The following is a 19142-nucleotide window of genomic DNA, read 5'->3' on the forward strand; positions in this document are numbered from 1 at the left end:
TGTCTCAAAAAAAAAAAAAAAAAAAAAAAAAAAAAGGAATCAATTTACAAAGAGGAATTCAGTAAAGTAATTTTTCATGATTCATCTTTTTCTTAAAAAAAAAAAGTAAGAAGAAACTAGGAGTAAGAGTAAATACAGGTGGCTTCCAAGCATTATGAAACACCATCATTTATTAAAGAAAAGATGATGGGCCGAAAGCCCTAGCTTTGTGCGGCAAAGTATATCCTGCTTTCATATCAGCAGGACCTATCAGAATGAAGACTACTCATTTTTTTTTAGATGACCTTCAATTTTTACATTCAGCATATTCTCACCAATTATTTCCTGAGCCAGAAATATCAGTGATGAGCTGCTTGCTATCAAATACGTCTCTCAATGGTCCTTGTAGAATTTCATTCACTACCCCTTCTTCCATATCAATCAAGACAGCCTGAGAAAGAGAAATAAAATGTAATTACTATATTTTATTTTATTCACTCTGTAAATGAAATTATGAGCTAAAAGTTACATTGTTTTTAACAGTTTAAGCTTAATCAAAATATTTTTGTAGAATCTGTTGTAAGAGTTAAAAAATAATTTCTCCCTGCTTGAAAGGTAGAATCCAATTAAAAGGCAAATTTTAAACTCTTTTATCCTATTCCAAAATGCCAAGTGGGGGGACAAAAGGAAACAAGACCCTCCACTGAATTTTTAACAAAGTCTCAGAAATATCGAAGGTAATCTTAACCAGAAAAGGTTCTTAATAAATGTAGGGTGCATTAATGCATTTGCTCACTAGGACCATGCTGTTCTTTATGAATCAAAGTCAAAAACTGTCCAGTTCAAATGAGTAAACTTACTATTATATGCAAAGAAGAGACACTGGATAGATGTCAAAGATGACAACATGGCCCCTCTTCCTACGTAATTCACAATCTAATTCATTACCACAAACTTTACTGACATTAGAAAAAACCTACTCTACTAAGAAGAAAATGAGAATATAAAACAAAATTAATTATACAAAGAAAGAAAGAGAAAAAAAGATGAAGGAAATAGAGCAAAACGTAAGTAGGGATAGCTTGGCAGTAGTATTATATGCTCCCTCCTCCCACTTCTTTGTACTTTACTTTCCATATATTCTACAGTGAGAAAGAAGAATGAAAAAGTAAAATAAGTAGAGTTAAATAAAAAAGCAAGGCTGAAAAAAATTCTGAAATAACCTTAGGGTACACTATAATTTGATTTGTTAACTCTTTGATTCAGCATCGCAGAGAAGTGCTTGGTTTATGGGTTTTAGATTTGTGCCCATATAACATTAAGCAGTTACTACATGTCACTGTTCTAGATGCTTTATATGTATCCTACTATTTAATCCTTACAACTCTATGCATAGCTACTATCATCCCTATTTTACATATGAGGAAACTGAGGCCTAGAAAAGTTAAATAACTTGGCTATGATTATCCAGCTAGTAAGTGGTAGGGCTGAGATTCAAACCCAGTTAGCCTAGCGGCAGATTGTTCACTCTTAACCACCAACCTCTATGCCCTATCTAAGTGAAGGAAGACAGTCAAGTTTATTTATAGAGTAGTGACTACAATAGTTATAATTTATGCACATTTAAATTCTGTGAATTTAATTATATCTGTAATTAACTATGCTACTTACTATAAGATATGCAACTAAAATATAGCAGTATATTATAAACACTATAAAACTGTTTTACAAATATGCTCCTTTATATACAGCAATCATTATATATTAATATATACTTCACATACACAGGACTGTATAGGGTTATATATTGGCAATTTTAGGGATTTTCAAGGATACTTCTGACAACATGCAATTTTTACCTTAAATGCTCACTTTAACACCTAACTAACCAAAGAAAGACTTCACTATATGGGAAAACTATAGTACTACAAGTTGTGTAAGATTATATAAGAAAAAAATTAGCTTATAACTGGCCTTGTTCCAAGACAGATTTATTGAAATGACTTGTGGAAGATTAAAAGTACATAAATCATACCCTCAACTAACTTACAATCTGGCAAGGGAAACAGTATGCAGAATAAAAACTGATATTCAGGTACCTCCTGAAGTGAGTTTTGAAAGCAACATCACTGTCCTACTCACTTTGCATTAATCCCTGACATAACATATAACTCTTCCAGTCCTTCCTTGGTCACATCAGGCCCCTGTTTTTCCTTTGGAAATTAAGCAAACTTTGGGAGAGTACTGTGGGTTCCTCACTGAGGCATCCAAGGTCACAACTGTACCAGATTTGATGTTTATATTTCCTTCCACAGAACTACCTGGTGATAACCTTCTGGCTTTTCCCTAATCATAATATAGGATTTACAAAATTCTGAGCATTTGCCTATTAACGTAAGAAACTAAACATGGTAGAGGGACTCAAGGACCAAATTATCTTATAAAGCTTGGATTCTTTAGTTCCTAAGGAGAAAATGGAAGAGTACCTTCTTGGACAAAAAGTCAATGGCTACAGAAATATACCGATTTCTTCTTTCTTAGTAGTGTTTCCTCCAACTCTCACTCTGCTTACTGAAATGGTGATAGGAAAGAGCTCAAATTGAGAGTAGTGTAGGAAATGTCAAGTCTCTTTGTCTTAAGATTTGGATCGGGACGATAGGTCTATGTCATGGAGTATACTGTGTTAATCAATTATCCTATTGGCCTACAAGCACATGGTCTCTGCCCTAAATTTTGTTTTCCAAGGACATCAGAGATCACAGATACAAGGAGATACTTCCCAGGTGCCAGCCACAACACTATTGCTCTCCAATTTTTCAGTCACTATACCAGTTCTGATCCTTAGCATCTCAATTCCTTCCACAGCATTTAAACTACTTTTCTTGTAATAGTCAAAGATTACCAATCGATCAATAATCTAAAGAAGTAGTTTGTTGTAGAGAAACAATCACAGAAGAGAAATGCTGGAATGAGATTAAGACTTTAACTCTGAGCTATCAACTTAAAGCATTTTGTTCAGGAGAACGTACATGGTTATGATATTTATTCACTAAAATGTGGCTGGGTCCATGCTTTGTATTGGTAGTAACCCTGATGTAAGTAAATCTTCCATTACCTTTAAATGAAAAATTAAACTGTATTAGTATGTATTTCAGGTCCTTAGAGTTAAGATGGCTTCTTTTGTTACCATTTATCTAGACATCTATTTCCCCTGAAAACATTTTTAAAAATGCTAAAGATATAGTGTTTTTACCTTAAGTATGAAAATTTCCCCCTAATGTTTTAGGTGGACACACATATCTGCTTAGTTATATTTATATTATTTGTGGCTTAGTAAATATTTTTAAATTTGAGAAGTTAAAATTTGTCATGATAGTTATAGAGTATAGTTATTTTAAAAACTCATGTAATGTAAGAATCCAAGCATATATATCTTACTCGTGCTTTTAAAGAGCATATTTTTCCCTTGGAAATACTGCCACTATCACCAGCCACTCTGAAAGATAAAAAATGAGAAAAGGTCATAAGATCTTCCATTGCTTATACTGTTATCAGGTAACAAAGTTAACTTCCATTTATATAATAAGACTGCTTATGGGCAAGGTGAGGCAGACACAACAGTCATCCCTAAACTCCTCCTTTCTTGCTTACTTTCTGTTAGGCTAAAAAAGTGAGGCACTTATTTTCCTGTCTTTCTTTATAGTTAGGGCTGGCTATGTAATCCAGTTCTACCCAATGAGATAAAGGGGAAGTTTTCTGGGAAGCTTTTCTGATAAAAAGGACCTGACGTAGTTGGTGCCAACCTCCTTCCTTTTTCCTGCCTCAAATATGAATTGGGACGTGATTCCCGGAAAAGAGACTACCATTTTATAGTCATGAAGTAAAAACACGAGGACGAAAAGCCTACATGCTAAGGAGAGCAGAACAATATATAGTATCTAGGTCTTTGAGGCATTTCTCCAAACCTAGAACATCTAATTTCCAGATTTCTTAGTCTGTAAGATAAATGGACACCTTTATTACTTATGTCACCATTAATGAGGTTTCCTGTTGCAGCCAAACACACATCAACTGATATACCAGTTATATATCATTGAACATCTAATGCTGTTTCTAAAATTTCATGTTACCAAAGTACTGAAATGTACAACCAAACACACTATCTGCATTAATAAAGACAATTCACAAGATGCCAATATATGAAGGGAAGCCTAGTTAGACACAGATGATGTGACAGATCAGGGGTTAGTAAACTATAGTCCTTAGGCCAAATCCAACTAGCCACCTGTTTTCCTAAATAAAATTTTATTCAAATAACAGCTTTACCCATTCATTTACATACTATCTATGCCTGCATTCATGTTATAAGGGCAGAGTCAACTGGCTGTGAAACAGACCTTATGGTTTGCAAAACCTAAATATTTACTATCTGGTCCTTCATAGAAAAAGGTTGCCAACTCCTGCTATAGGCAAATACCTATCATGCTATTAAAAATGTATAATAGTTTGATAAGGTGTACACAGAGATGTGGTCTCATTTTTGAAAAAGATTTTTCATACTAACTTGTGGAACAGATGCGACATGTGTTGATAGTACACAGAAAGAAGAGCAAGATGCCACACCCCTTCTTCCCAAACTTAAAAAGAAAATAAGGATGCTCTCAGGTTAAAGTATAAAACAGAGTAGATGAGAGTGTAGTCATGTTAAGTCACTTTCTTAAGAAAGAAAAGCTCCCAGGCTGAGTCCCAACTATGTAATACTCAAAGAAAGGTTGGCTATCAAAAAAGGAAGAGGCGGGAGTAAGAACCTAGGAACGGTAGTACCTGAAAGGAAGTATTACAAAGGCGAATTTGGGTCTTCTAATAGTATATAGAGGTGAGGATATTTTGGGCCACAAATAAGAGGGAATCTAGTCTATATGATAGATAGGTACATATAATAAAGATATATGACACCAGTCATTAAGGCAATAAACCTAACTTTCCTTGGTCTGATTCTATGGTCACCAAGCAGCCTTTCGATTATTATGGAGCTTTTCAGGTAGATTTCCTACAAAAGATAATGTGTCTATGATGGAAAATGAGAATCTGGTCTTTGGTTAACATGATCGTACTGGACAGCACTAGACCCATTTGCAAGGTGCCAATAAAATTTCTGAGTTTGCAAGCTTGAGCACTAGATTCTGGAACTCACTGACAAAGCAGGCACCAATTAGCATTTCCTAGATGATAACTGCTCAAACACTCAGCCAACTAATTCAAACTAGAACTGTAATTTCTATTGAATTAGATCAAAGCCTGATATTAAGTATATACTTTTCAGTTCAAGGCCACCACAGTTAGTTTTATCAAGTATTTTGAAAATGTATGAACTTAATAATTTAACATTAAAAGCATGCGGACATACCTGAATGTCAACTCAAATTATTCTTTCAGATAAAAGATATATAGTACTTACATATACCCTTTATTAAATAAACAAAAACAATCTGACAACTACTTTTCTCCTTTTTAAGCACATTCTATACTTAGAGCAAATATTCCTGACCACAGATAATATCAGAGAAATGTAAACAATATATTTTTCTTTCAAAAGTTAGCCATTACTGGATGCATTAACAAGATACCCTCAGGGAAAATTTCAGCTTTTCTTTAGTGAAACTGTATTTCAAGGTTAAGTTAAAAAAAAAGTTACACCACCGGGACACCTATTGTCCTGTTCTGTAAGATGACATAAGAATATTAATGATATAACAAGAATAAATATGCTCATATAGATATGAGAAAAACAAAACAGCAGACAACTTCCCAGCTATTGACTGTTTTTATTGTCCTTTGAAGAATTCTCTCCCAATCTGTTGAAATGAAAATGATCATCACGTTTTGTAACAGACTTTAATCCCATCTTACCTGGTATCCACATTTCTAAAAAAGCTGCTTATTGCCTCATCATAAATTCCTTTCTAAAAAGAAAACAAATATAGCATTTAAGTTTTGCCTCTTCCCCAATCGAGTCCTTTCAATTTTAATAATCCTACAATGGCTAGTATGTGGCTAAGACAGGAAACAGCAAATTATCACAAAATGCGTAGTCTGATTCTTCCAATCTCCTTCTAGAGGAGAGAAAATATCATGAGACATATAAAGTTCAGCAGGGGGTGCTGAAAAAAGGAGTCTCTATAGGATTGTAGAGCTGGTGCAATAAATGAGCGTTTTCTCCGGATTCTTAGTAATTATTTTGAAAGCTGACTGAGTAAATTACGGAATACAATAACCACGCATGTTATCTGTTTTGCAAAGTACTTTCATATACGCCATATCACCGCTTCTCACACGAACCCTAATAAAGAGAAGACCCCGAGAATTAGGAAAAATGTTAAAACTAAGGTCTCTGGCCAGTGTTCTTCTAGTTTAGTGTGTGTTTGACAGCAACGTATCTTTAATAACCAGTATGTTCTGAAAAGATCCCATACAACTTATATCGGTCAGATAAAAGCTCAGAGTATTTTCTACTTATTTGTTGGAAGACCTCGGTGACAGGCGAGGGCGGCTCCCAGCGGCAGGGCAGGTACCTGGTTCACTGCGGCGTGCTCCCTCAGCGCCAGGTCCCAGAAGCAGCAGCCTATCTGGTTTCCGCACTGGCCGACTGCGGCCAGGGGAAAAGACAGAACATGGACATTAGGCAGGAAACCAGGCCGCTGGATTCCGCGAAGAACAGGTCCCCATCCGGCCCGTGCAACTCACCCTGTACGACCACTGACTGGGTCATGCCGGAGCACCGCCAGCCCAGGGGGCCTCCGCGCCGGCGCCGGCCTTCACACTACCGCTTGCAACGGCGCTCTACAAGGGGGCGGTCGTAAGTAACGCCGCTGCCGCAAATCGCTGCCGTCGCGAAGCACTTCTCTAGGTTGAGGCTGAGGTTTTCCATCAGAAGACCGCGCTGGTGAACTTGCGTCTCACCGTTAACAAAGCCACTGGGCTTCCGGACCGCAGGTCCTCGCTGCCTTGTCAACCAACATCTGTGACCACTGGCAGCTCCGGAGCCCGGGGTAACTGGCGGGTAAGTAGGCTTTGGAGTGCTATTTTAGAATATGTGTCTCTAAACTGGCCATGGGATATCAGAGGTTTAGTTTTCGTTCATAGTCCTAACACCCTGGGCGGTGGGTCAAATTCCGTTTATTCAGATTACTAGGAGCGCTGCGTCAGCATCTCTATCCAGCAAGCCCTTTGTTCTAATAGAAAACGAACAATGTCAGTGAGCACAAAGAAACCCAAGGCAAATAGACATGTCAGGGCACAACCGAAACTAGGTGGTTATACACTTTGACAGAAACGGCTAAGCTAAGTTTAGAGACCCAACCAGTATTTGTTGAACCCGGTATTCTCCCAACATTAACTTTAGGCCCTCTGGAGGATTCAAAAGAAATTAAGACAGAGATCCAGCTCGAAGAAGCTTACAGTCTAATTGAAGACACACACAGACGAAATACTCAAAGAATTGTGACTTAAAATATTGGGTGACGTTGACTATAAGCGCAATAGACTTCAGTGAATGAGGATGTAGACGAGTAAATAGAAGTCTGATAGAAGAGATGGGATTAAAACTAGGCATTTGATGCATGTATAATGTTTAGATGGGTTAGAGGAGGAGAAGATTAAAAAATCAGGCATTTTTGAAAATTGCTAACTCCTTAATATTGTCAAACATTTAAAAATAATGTAAACTTCTATTGATCAAATTATATCAGGTTTTAATTAAGAACACAAGCACTTCTTTAATGAAAGTATATTTTCACAAAAATTCTGAGGAACTACAAAACTCTAAGAAGCCTTCATTTAATAAAAAGTTAAATTATACAGCATATGCTATTAATGCGTGGTAATATGAACTGTAATATTCAATTGATTGGAACACCTAATTCCCCCACCAAGACAAATAATAATACTTGTTATTACATTTCTCTGATAGCTGGTATGTTTGAAGTTTTAGTGGGTTGTTTGTGTTGCTGAGACTTTCCCATATTTACATTTGATGTTATTCACCTTAGTACTTATATCTCTTATGATTAATAGGCAGCTTTTAATGAAGAGATTTTTTGCGATTTCTGGATTTACTCAACTGTTTATTGGTGAGCATGGGGTCAGTGGTAGAGGTGCAGTTAGGCACTTTATGTCTTGATATTGAAAACCCAAAGTCTGGGGCTTCCAAAGTTTTCAAATGTTAGTCTAGTTTGTTGGCAGTGATGTGAATAGGTTTGTATCAGTAAACTATGGTGTCAGGTCACCTGGTATTCTGTCCTCTGCAGGGCTCTACCCCACATGCTGTCCCAGTCATTATTCCCTAGAAGCGATACTTAAGAAAGGAGTTAAATTAAGAAAGTCCTGGCTGGGCACAGTGGTTCATGCCTGTAATGCCATCACTTTGGGAAGCTGAGGCAGGAGGATTGCTTGAGGCCAGGAATTTGAGACTAGCCTGGGCAACATAGCAAGATCCCATCTCTACAAAATAAAAATATATTAATAGCTGAGTGTGCTGGCATGTGCCTGTAGTCTTAGCTACTTGGGAGGCTGAGGTGGGAGGACTGCTTGAGCCCAGGAATTCAAGGCTGCAGTGAGTTATGATTATATCACTATACTTCGGCCTGGGTTACAGAGAGAGACCATGTCTCTAAAATAATAATAACAATAAAAAAGAAGGTCCTAATGAGCTTCATTAATTACTTTAGTCTGGAGAGAATCAGACTAGAGAAATAATTCTGCTTAAGAGACAAGCAAGGTAGAACCTTACATATCAGCCACTCCAAAACCTCAATGTAGCCAAACCCAGGTTAGTCAAGTGGAGATCAGCTGAACTGAAGCAGACTGCTGGAGTCTTAAACGCAAGAAAAAATGTTTTTGGTTGAAGGCAAAACATTTGAGATTTTGAGGTATAGTTGTATTGGAACGTTAGCTGACTAACATACAGAGCAAATAGATTGGACAGAATTTCACATGCTAAAAATGAAAAAGACAAAAAATCATTGAGTATCATACAGACTACTACTATGGAAGGAAAGATGCAAAAGATGGATAAAATACATGACCTTGATTAAAACCTAACCTAAGTGTGGAGGAGGATAGAGAAAAAATTCTTCACATATGCTTTGTGCTGTAGAAGAATTTAATAATAAGAATATGAATGCAATAAAACAGGAACTTAAAGACAAAATGCCAAAATAATATATCAATAATTAAGCTCTATGAGGGTTGAGTAATGCCTGTTTTGTTCACTACTATATCCCTAGTACTTAGAATCTTGCCTACCTATACAGTAGGTAGTAAATAAATATTTGATGAATAAATGAAATAAAATGAAGATAAAAGAACTAAGGAAATTAACTGAAGACCAAAATACCCACCTTAAAGGACTAATGAATAATTTTTAAAAGCATGAAGAAGCAGACTCAAGAGAGAAAAATCAAATTAAGATGCAGAGGAAAGGCTTGAGATAATCACGATACTGAGGCAAAGGACAAAGGATATTAATGTTATTAAAAGATAGTATATGTGAAGGAGACAAAGATGGCTCAACATAAGATTAATACATGTCCCTGAAATAGAAAACAGAGCAAATGGAAGAAGAAATGTACTTAATAATATAAAAAATAATGAAGAAAAATCTTTAAATTAAAAGGGTACATTATGTTTTGTGGGAAAGTTTCTATAAAACTGTCAACATCAAGGGATATATCCTGGTTAGGTTATTCAATTTTCAGAATAAAGAAAGAATTCTTTAGGTACCTGGTCAAGAAACAAATAGGAGGAGTAGGGTGGAGAAAAAACAGACTACTTTAGATTCATCTGTAGCACATTCAGTACTGGAAGACATTGGAAAAAATGCTACAAAGTTCAGAGGGGAAATAAAATGTGTTCAAAGAAAATTATACTTGTATCTCTTTCCAAGTTGTCATTTAAGTATAATTCAAATTTGTGGGTACTCTATCCATTTTTATTCATGTTTGCACACTGCTATTGCTGAGCTCATCTCTGTCTCATATAACTTGACAGAATCAGTAGCAACCAACATGTTATCAACAATTGTTTTCCAACCTCTTCTCCTAGCATTTAAATTCAGTAGGCAAATCTTCTGCTTTCTAGGTTATCACAGAGTTTTCCAAAGATTTTCCCAATAGGTGTGTCACCGAATAACAGATCACTATCCTTTTAGCATCGAACAACAGTTTCCTTGTCAACTGCTGCTTGATCACTTAGGTAGTGACTTAATATTTTCGGTATTATGACAGTGTCTAAGTCTGGACCTACATCTGTATAAATCAGGATAAACTTTGTTATGCTGTGGTAACAACAATAAATGTTTATTTTTTGCACAAGATATAATACATGTCCATTGAGAAATGTCTGGGTGACTATGCTTAGTGTTTATCTCCCCTCTGGCACCCTATCTGATGATCTACAATTATTTTCTCCATTTCTGATTTATTTAATTTTAGATTGATAAATAATAATTATATGTATTTATGGGGTACAATTGATGTTTTTATATATATTGACATTGTGGAATCATGAAATCAAGCTGAATAACATATCCATCATCTTACATACTTATCATTTTTTTTTGGTGAGAACATTTAAAATCTACTTTTTAAAGCAATTTTGAAATATACAATATATTATTATTAACTGTACTTACCATGCTGTGCAATAGATCTCTAAAACTTATTCCTCCTGTCTGACTGAAACTGTACCCTTTGAACAGCTCCTGCTATCTCCCCCACCCCCAGCCCTTGCTCCCCTACTCTCTAGTAACTACCTTTATCCTCTCTATTTTTATGAGTTTGACTTTTTTAGATTGCACATGTAAGTGAGCTCATACAGTATTTGTCTTTCTGTGTCTGGCTTTTATCACTTAGCATAAGGTCTTCCTAGTTCATCCATGTTGTTACAAATGACAGTATTTTCCTCTTTTTAAAGGCTGAATAGTATTCCCTTGTGTTTATATACCATGCTGTGTTTATCTGTTGATGGATACCTAGATTGCTTTCATGTCTTAACTGTTGTGAATAATGCTGCAATGAACGTGGGAATGCAGATATCTTCCAACATACTAATTTCACTTCCTTTGAGTATATACCCAGAAGTGAGATTGCTGGATTATATGGTGATTATATTTTTAGTGGCTTGGGGAACCCCCATACTGTTTTCCATAGTGGCTGTATTAATTTACACTAAAAGTGTGCAGAGTTTTCCTATTCTCTACATCCTTGCCAACACTTGTTATCTTTGATCTTTTTGATAGTAGACATTCTAACAGGGGTGAGGTGATACATCTTATTATGGTTTTAATTTGCATTTACCTAATGATTAGTGACGTTGAGTATTTTTTCATATACCTGTTGGCTATTTGTATGTATATTTTTTTTTTGAGAAATGTCTATTCTTAAAAGGTCCTTTGCCCATTTTTAATTAGTTATTTTTTTTCTTATCAAGTTGTTTGATTTCCTTATATATTTTGGATACTGGCCCCTTGACAGGTATATGGTTTGTAAATTTTTTTTCCTGATCTGTGGGTTGTCTCTTCACTCTGTTAATTGTTTCCTTTGCTAACCAAGAGTTTTTTAGTTTGATATAATCTAGTTTGTCAACTTTTGCTTTTATTACCTGTATTTTTAGGGTTGTATCCAAGAAATCATTGCCCAGAGCAATGTTGTGGAGATTTTCCCTATTTTCTTCTAGTAGTTTTACAGGTTCATGCTCTGTATTTAGGTCTTTAATTTATTTGGAGTTTATTTTTGTATATGGTGTGAGATACATTTCTGGTTTTTGTGGTAGAGACGAAGACACTGAAGAGGGTCTTGCATGGGCAATTAATTATTGCTCATAATTCACTGGCCAAAGCTAGTCACATGGGCTCCAAGTTATCTTAAGGCAGCTAGGAATTGTGGTTCCTGGAAGACAAAGAAACAGAAATATTTGATCGGCATTTCTAAGTAATGCACAAACATTCCCAGACATTATATCAGAATAAAGCATCTGAGGTAGGTAGCCTCTAAGATGGCACCTATTCTTGTGTAATCTCCTCTCCTTAAGTCTAGGCTACACCTAGAGACTTTTTAAAACAGAGCCCAATGACCACCCTGAGTTGAGGAGACAGAGTTATGAATTCTGGGAGATGAAAGCAGCTAGAATTTGCAGGACAGAATGCCAAGTAGGAGAAATTATATAAAAAGAAAGCTCTAGAGATCTTCAGGGGGTTCCTCATGAGCTTAAAACTGAATATTTATTAGTATATACGTGTGTGGAAACTAAAGCTGAGGGCAAGAACCACTGGAAATAAGCAGGCAGAAAAATTCCTGAGGTTCACAGAGGGCTAGGACTAATTCACATTCCCAATATCTTGGGTGGAAAAACCTTGTAATATTGAGGTGAGTACACATAATTGTATTGCCTCAGCAGTGGTGACAAATTAGCCCTAGATAAAAAGCTGTTGTGATATAGTCTAAGAAAACATAAAACTAAGACTTCAAAGAACCAAGCTGTTTCCAAATAACTGTGCCCCAGACCAAAGCTCAAAAGTACTAGGAGGACTAAAATTAAAACTATTCAGCAATAAAATTCACAGTGTCTGGTGCTGAAATTAAAAATTGACAGATACGCCAAGATGAGCCCCACAACGAACTGAAAAGTCAGTCACTTAAAAACAGACTAAGACATGGCACAAATGAAAGAATTAGTAAATAAGGACATTAAAACAACTATTATAAATGAACACATATGTTCAAGAAGGCAGAAGGAAGCATGAACAGATTAAGAAGACACAAAGAGATATAAAAAAGAGATTCTAATTGGATTTCTAGAGATGAAACATATAATGTTTATGATGAAAAAATGGATGGAATGAGGATCAGATTAGATATTGCAAAAGAAAAGATTAGTGAACTTAAAGATATAGCGGTGGAAACTATCCAAAATAAAGAACAAAAAGACAAAAAAAAAAAAGAGGGTCACAGAGCTGTGGGACAACTTCAAACAGCTCAATATACATGCAATTGGAGTTTCAGAAGGAAGTAACAAAAAATACGTGAAGAAATAATGGCTGAAAAATTTGTAAATGTGTTAAACATTATGAAACTACAGATTCAAGAAGCTCAATGACCGGGCGCGGTGGCTCACGCCTGTAATCCTAGCACTCTGGGAGGCTGAGGCGGGCGGATTGTTTGAGCTCAGGAGTTCGAAACCAGCCTGAGCAAGAGCGAGATCCCATCTCTACTAAAAATAGAAAGAAATCAATCGGACAACTAAAAATATATAGAAAAAATTAGCCGGGCATGGTTCTGCATGCCTGTAGTCCCAGCTACTCGGGAAGCTGAGGCAGAAGGATTGCTTGAGCCCAGGAGTGTGAGGTTGCTGTAAGCGAGGCTGACGCCACGGCACTCACTCTAGCCCGGGCAACAAAGTGAGACTCTGTCTCAGAAAAAAAAAAAAAAAAAAAAAAAAAGAAGCTCAATGAAGTTTAGACACAAGAAACAGGAAAAAAAGCCAACACTAAGAACATTATGATCAAATTGTTCAATATCGGTGATAAAGCGCAAATCTTAAAAGCATCCAGAGAAAAAAGACACACTGCATGTCGAAGAAAAAAGATAAGAAAAATAGCAGACTTCTTGTTGGAAACAATGCAAGCCAAAAAATAGTGGAGCAAAATCTTTAAAGTTCTTAAAGAAAACAAAACAGAACTGCCAACTTAGGATTCCATACCCAGTGAAAATATTATTCAAAAATGAAAATGAAATAATTTTTCTAAGCTAAAATTGTTATTAACTTATTCACAGATAGCAGCCTAGAAAGAAAAACAAGGTAGAGGTAAGATTTCCTGTAATGTTGCTTTAATTCTTATATAAAATTCTAGCTTTCTATAACATAACTCATGTGAAAACACAATAGTGGGAACTTAGGATAAAATGTAGGTAGTAAAAAGATTTTTGTTAAAAAACACTCATTAGCATTTGATAGTTTAGCCATAGGCATCAAAATTGAAATATTGGTTAGCTGAAGAGTAATGTTCTGGCTTAAGAGTTAAACTTAAGCATTACTGAGCAGGGCGGACATTCAGTGAAGTAAACTGTTGATATAGGAACTGAGAACAAGTTGGGAGAGGGAGAGCAGTTCAGGGAAATGCAAAGATGATATGAGCAGAGAAGCAGCTCAGGAAACAGAATAATAGGACAGTATGAGATGTATTCTTCCCTTCACAATTGTCATTATTCCTGCCATTTGGGAATTTCAAGACTCTCTTGAGGAAACAGGAAAAAAAGAGATAGTCCAGGAATTTGAGAGTGTAAAGAATCTCACCTAAGAAGAACTATAGAGAAATTTGTAAAGGTGTGGCTTGGGTTTAAAGGCAGCGAGTGGGATGCAGATGTAGATAGATTGGATTAATTTGGGTTATTAGTTAAGGGAAAGTCTGGGAGATAAAGAGAATGAGGAAAATGGGATATAATATGAGAAGAATCTCAAGTGTAATTTTGTGTAGATTGACTAGACTATAGGTCTTCATTCATAGATTAAAATATTAGTATTGCTGGAAAATAAGGCAGTGAATAAAACCCTCAAAAAACCCTAGAGACACTTAATTTTTAGCTAAGTTTCAGCTGGTTGCTGGAGCTATGAACTGACATTTGATTCTTTAGCAGGTAAGAAACTATGTGAAAGAATCTTCTGATGTCATAATTTCTGGGTGTCACTGGAACATTTGATCATCATTCCTTTGGCAATTCCAGTCTTCTGTGGAAGGTCAGTAGAAGCAGTTGACTTATTCACCTCTACAGCAATAAGACTTGGCCTATTTTGGTAAGTCTATGTGTCTTTGATCAATTTAGCTAAAACTTAATACCTACATATATAGATAGATCGTTATACTAAACCATAGAGTTTACTGTGGCTTTTACTAAATCATTGAGCAAAACACTTTTTTTCTTCATAATTGACATACATTTATAAAAATCATTATATGATATTCAAATTCTTAAACCTTAATTTAGTTTTATTATTACCATCAATAAACATTTACTTATTAGGCATAGAATATTATACTAGTATAAGAAATAGTTATGACATTTTTTATCTTTCCTATCCATTCTGGCCTAATAATTGAAGACATGTCAATTATTTCAGGATAGAGTTATTAAACACCCATTGTGTGCCAAGCACTGTTCTAGGTATTAGGGACTTGGTGACAAAGACAGACATAGAATGAGGGGGGAATATTAAACATTTATAAAAAATTGGACAGTGTTTCTCAACGGGGAGCAATTTTGCCTCTCTCCCCTACCCGGGGACACATGGCAATGTCTGGAGATGTATTTGACTGTCACAACTTTGGGGGAGCAGTGTTACTGGCATTTACTGGATGGAGGACTTGGATGCTGCAAAACATCCTGCAATACACAGGGCAGTCTCCTTCCTCGCCAACTAAGAATTGTGCCATGTCTGGGAAACCCTGAATTAGAATGATAACTGTTACAAAGCAGAAATAAAAGGTGCTATGAAAACTTAGATAATAGGGGTTATGGAAAGCTTCTCTGAGAAAGTGAAATGTAATTAGTAGATGAGTTGGCCCTAGCAAGTGAAGGCTAGGAGCAGTGGAGTAGGGGAGAGTTCCAAGCAGAGTCAATAGTAGGCAGTAAAGAGTTTATTTATTATATTTATGTTATATGTATGTGTGTGTGTATATATCCTATGTTTCATAATGAATTTCATAACTCATATATGTGTATACATTCGTATACATATTTACTAATACTCAGCACCAGCTGAATAATGGTAGTTAACATTTATTGAACACTTACTGTATGTTAAGTACTGCACTTTACATGTATTATCATACTTAATCCTGTTACCCTGTAAGTAGATAATATCATTATCCTCAATGTACCCCTGAGAAATATAGAGAAGTTAAGATCTTTGACTAAGATGATATAGTTGGGAAGGGCCAGAATCAGGATTTGAACTCAGGTCAGTCAGACTCTCCGGAAGCCACTTTCTTAATCACTGTGCTGTAAATGTAGAGAGGCAGAGGGTAATAAATAATCACCAGGAAGAGAAGGATTAGCTGAAGATATTTTGGTGGATGTGAAACTCTGTACTTCAAAGGAAGAGAAGAGCATAGATGGAGGGAAAGGTGTTTATTGATTACAACAACCATTTAAAGGCAAACTGAATTTTGTTTTCACACAGCAGAAATGGACTTCAGTTATGTTAACCATAGTGCACAGTTTACTTTTATCAACTGGTGGCTATTTAGTATTATTGCAAGACTTAAATTGTATGTAAGGGATACTTGTGTAATACAGTATTTTAACACTTTTGTATGTATTTTTAAATGTTATTTTGAGAATATTTCTATATATCTGTAACAAAATAGTAAAATTAAAAATTCCAAGGCTAGACCATGGCATATGTGCCTATAATCTCAGCTGCTATTTGGAAGACTGAGGCAGGAGGATTGCTTGAGCCTAGGAGTTTAAGGTTATACTGCCCTATGATTGAGCCTATGAATAGCCACTGCACTCCAGCCTGGACAACACAGTAAGACCCTGTCTCTAAAAAAAAAAAATCCAAATAACTCTTTGAAGACAAAGAGTTATTGCTCCTGATGCCTCCATTATTTTAACTTTTTAATCTAGGTTTTCAGTGAAGTATGCCTTTTCGGTTTGGGACCCAGCCCAGGAGGTTTCCAGTTGAAGGAGGAGATTCTTCAATTGGACTGGAACCAGGGCTGAGCTCCAGTGCTGCCTGTAATGGGAAGGAGATGTCACCAGCCAGGTAAAGTCTTCTTACCCTGACAACTGAGGAAATGTGTATTGGCTATCATCAATACAAGCTTTAACTGATATTCAATATTAGTAAGAAAAAAACCCCCAGGAATTCAAAACATTGCTGTGATTAAATTAGTATTAACAGAGCTCAGGTTTTCTTAGCATAGAGTCTATATTTTGTATCTTTATAAATCTTGATGATGGACCAATTCTCTCTCTCTCTCTCTCTGATACATTTTTAGCTAGATTGTTTTGTTGATTGAAGATTGAATAACATTTAATTAAACTCTCAGTGCTATTACATGCGGGGCACTATGCTAGGCATAAGGTTACAAATATGAAAAAGACTTAGACTTCAGATTTAGTATCACTTTGGTTTTGATTTGACCTTTGGCAGAAAGAGAGTGATATAGAGTGTGAAGATTCTATGAAACAAACCATTTTTGCAAAATTGAAGAAAGCTATAATAAATAGGATTTGTTCCACTTTTCCGTGGTTTACCATAGCAAAACATTAGTACTACATTATTAGGTTTCTCATGGGTTGGAAATTTTTGAAACAAAGATTTAAACTTAGTAAGGTAGGTACTTTAAAAATCAAAGTTACTTAAGTATGAAATAGACTACTTTGGGAAGTAGTGAGCTTCTTGTCTTTAGAAATGTTCAAGGCTGAGTGACTATTTGGTGGGGATGTTGGAAAGGAAATTCATACACTAGATGTATTTTTGGACTAGGCATCATTTAAGGGCCATTTCAAATCTGAGATTCTATCAGCATTTGAATGGTATGTGGGATAGTATATTCAGTTTTACATTCTTCCATAAATAAATATTCTAGTTTTGAAATCACCCAGCTGAAGTGATTTTACAGTGCCTACATATATGAATTGACATAGTATTATCACTTATGTTTATAACTAGGCACTTTTTATGCCATTCAGCAATTATTGCATACCTTTCAAAATGAACATCTGGAGGATTATCTTTGTATTTATGAATTTCTTGTAATTAAATATATGGCAACAACCACAATTTCTTTTCTATGTAAGTCTAAAATGTCTGCCTCATCAACGCCACTGTGTTATACTCATTTTGCAACATTTAGAGATTTCAAAGTGATTTAAAACAGTTGAATATACATCAAATTTTGGTGCTCTGAAAAAATATTTCCATTTTAGTATCTAACTATGTGTCATCTGCTCTTTTACTTAGGCAACTCCGAAGATGCCCTGGAAATCATTGCCTGACAATAACTGATGTTCCCATCACTGTCTATGCAACAATGCCAAAGCCACCTGCACAAAGCAGCAAGGAAATGCATCCTAAATAGCGTCATTAAGTCTTTTGCAGAGGTTTGACTAGGTCAAGGGTAATGGGCCAGTATCCTCTTATGATCTGGTAAACAAATAAAAGTGGTGGCACCTTTGGATGAGGATAATGGTTGTACCATATTTACTTACAGTAAGAAAAGCGGAAATGTAGTCAGTAAAATACACATAGTGATAAGCTATCAGTTATGTCTGATAGCTAAGACAGAATAATATTTCACAATTAGAAAGTGCCTTAAAGATCATCTTTCTCATAGTAGATCATTAATATCAATAATTCAAGATGAAGCTTAATTTACCGTGGTTATAAATCAGGTGGGGCTTATTCTCTAAATGCTTAATGTGTTTTAGACTAGTTTTCTTTGTTTATATTGGGTTGCTACTTAGCTTAATCCTTTTACCTGAGTACCCCAGGCCAGTTTCTGGCTCGGTATCATTTGATAATGCTTTGCTTACGAATAATTATATTAGGTGAGAAAGGAGCCCTGGGGGTTTTACATTTTGGAAGAATACCCAGAATCAAGGAAAGTCTTAGTCCATGGTTAATATGCAAAGCATTTAAACTACTTCCATGTGGGGGCTCAGATTATGGGTTAAGTTTATTGATCGTGAGGTCAAGGCTATAGTTCTAACCCGTATTTCTCCAAGAAAAATGATGTCCCATTATTGTATTGTACCTCAAGTCCCAGCCAGTCATCTTGAAATTGTTTACAATTGGTACTGAGTAACCTCAGATGGATTTTTTTTATTTGATTAGATTTAAGGATTACTTTTGACATCTAGGCCAGCTCTATATATTCTTTTTTTCTTCTTGCAATAGTCAGCAGAAGCTCTGCCTACTTTCCTTTCTTCTTGATGGCTACCACCAGACATCCAATGAAATTGTCTTCTCCAAAAGACTGACTTTAGGGTCAGAAACAATTTACCTAAGCTTTTTGTCTCCTTTGCTTCTCCTGAAAATATACATATAAGCCTTTTTAAATGAAAAATTTATTAGCTTGTAATTACATAGACATAGATGCA

The 19142-nt window shown here is 35.7% G+C and overlaps 2 protein-coding genes across 4 annotated transcripts in view; one reads left to right on the plus strand and one right to left on the minus strand.

Annotated features, from left to right (window-relative positions):
* The window catches only part of TUBE1 (tubulin, epsilon 1), a 24909-nt gene extending 18161 nt beyond the window's left edge, over positions 1-6748 (minus strand). Inside the window, exons 1-5 of the mRNA XM_012645085.1 lie at positions 6724-6748; positions 6552-6625; positions 5890-5942; positions 3418-3475; positions 315-430 (exon numbers count right to left, since the gene is read on the minus strand). Of these exons, the coding sequence (XP_012500539.1) occupies positions 315-430; positions 3418-3475; positions 5890-5942; positions 6552-6625; positions 6724-6748 (326 nt within the window). The remainder of the gene's footprint in view (positions 1-314; positions 431-3417; positions 3476-5889; positions 5943-6551; positions 6626-6723) is intronic.
* Positions 6749-6808: 60 nt separating this feature from the next.
* Positions 6809-18223, plus strand: FAM229B (family with sequence similarity 229, member B). Of its 3 annotated transcripts, none has more exons than XM_012645092.1 (4): positions 6809-7039; positions 14667-14826; positions 16662-16800; positions 18004-18223. In XM_012645092.1, exons 3-4 carry the CDS (start codon positions 16676-16678, stop codon positions 18119-18121), a joined length of 243 nt encoding a protein of 80 aa, XP_012500546.1. In that variant the 5' UTR covers positions 6809-7039; positions 14667-14826; positions 16662-16675; the 3' UTR covers positions 18122-18223. The 3 variants fall into 3 exon arrangements, with proteins under 3 accessions (XP_012500546.1, XP_012500548.1, XP_012500547.1); XM_012645094.1 differs by having other exon boundaries at positions 6914-7039; positions 14667-14769; XM_012645093.1 differs by having other exon boundaries at positions 6914-7039; positions 14670-14826.
* Positions 18224-19142: the final 919 nt, after the last annotated feature.

The sequence above is a fragment of the Propithecus coquereli genome, unplaced genomic scaffold (assembly GCF_000956105.1).
Source record: "Propithecus coquereli isolate 6110/MARCELLA unplaced genomic scaffold, Pcoq_1.0 Scaffold225, whole genome shotgun sequence".
Taxonomy (NCBI): domain Eukaryota; kingdom Metazoa; phylum Chordata; class Mammalia; order Primates; family Indriidae; genus Propithecus; species Propithecus coquereli.

Bases quoted from the DNA above. Each gene is read 5' to 3' on its own strand.
- FAM229B (XM_012645092.1), top strand. From the start codon at position 16,676: ATGCCTTTTCGGTTTGGGACCCAGCCCAGGAGGTTTCCAGTTGAAGGA. The intron at 16,801-18,003 runs GTAAAGTCTTCT...TCTTTTACTTAG, and splicing joins AAGGAGATGTCACCAGCCAG to GCAACTCCGAAGATGCCCTG.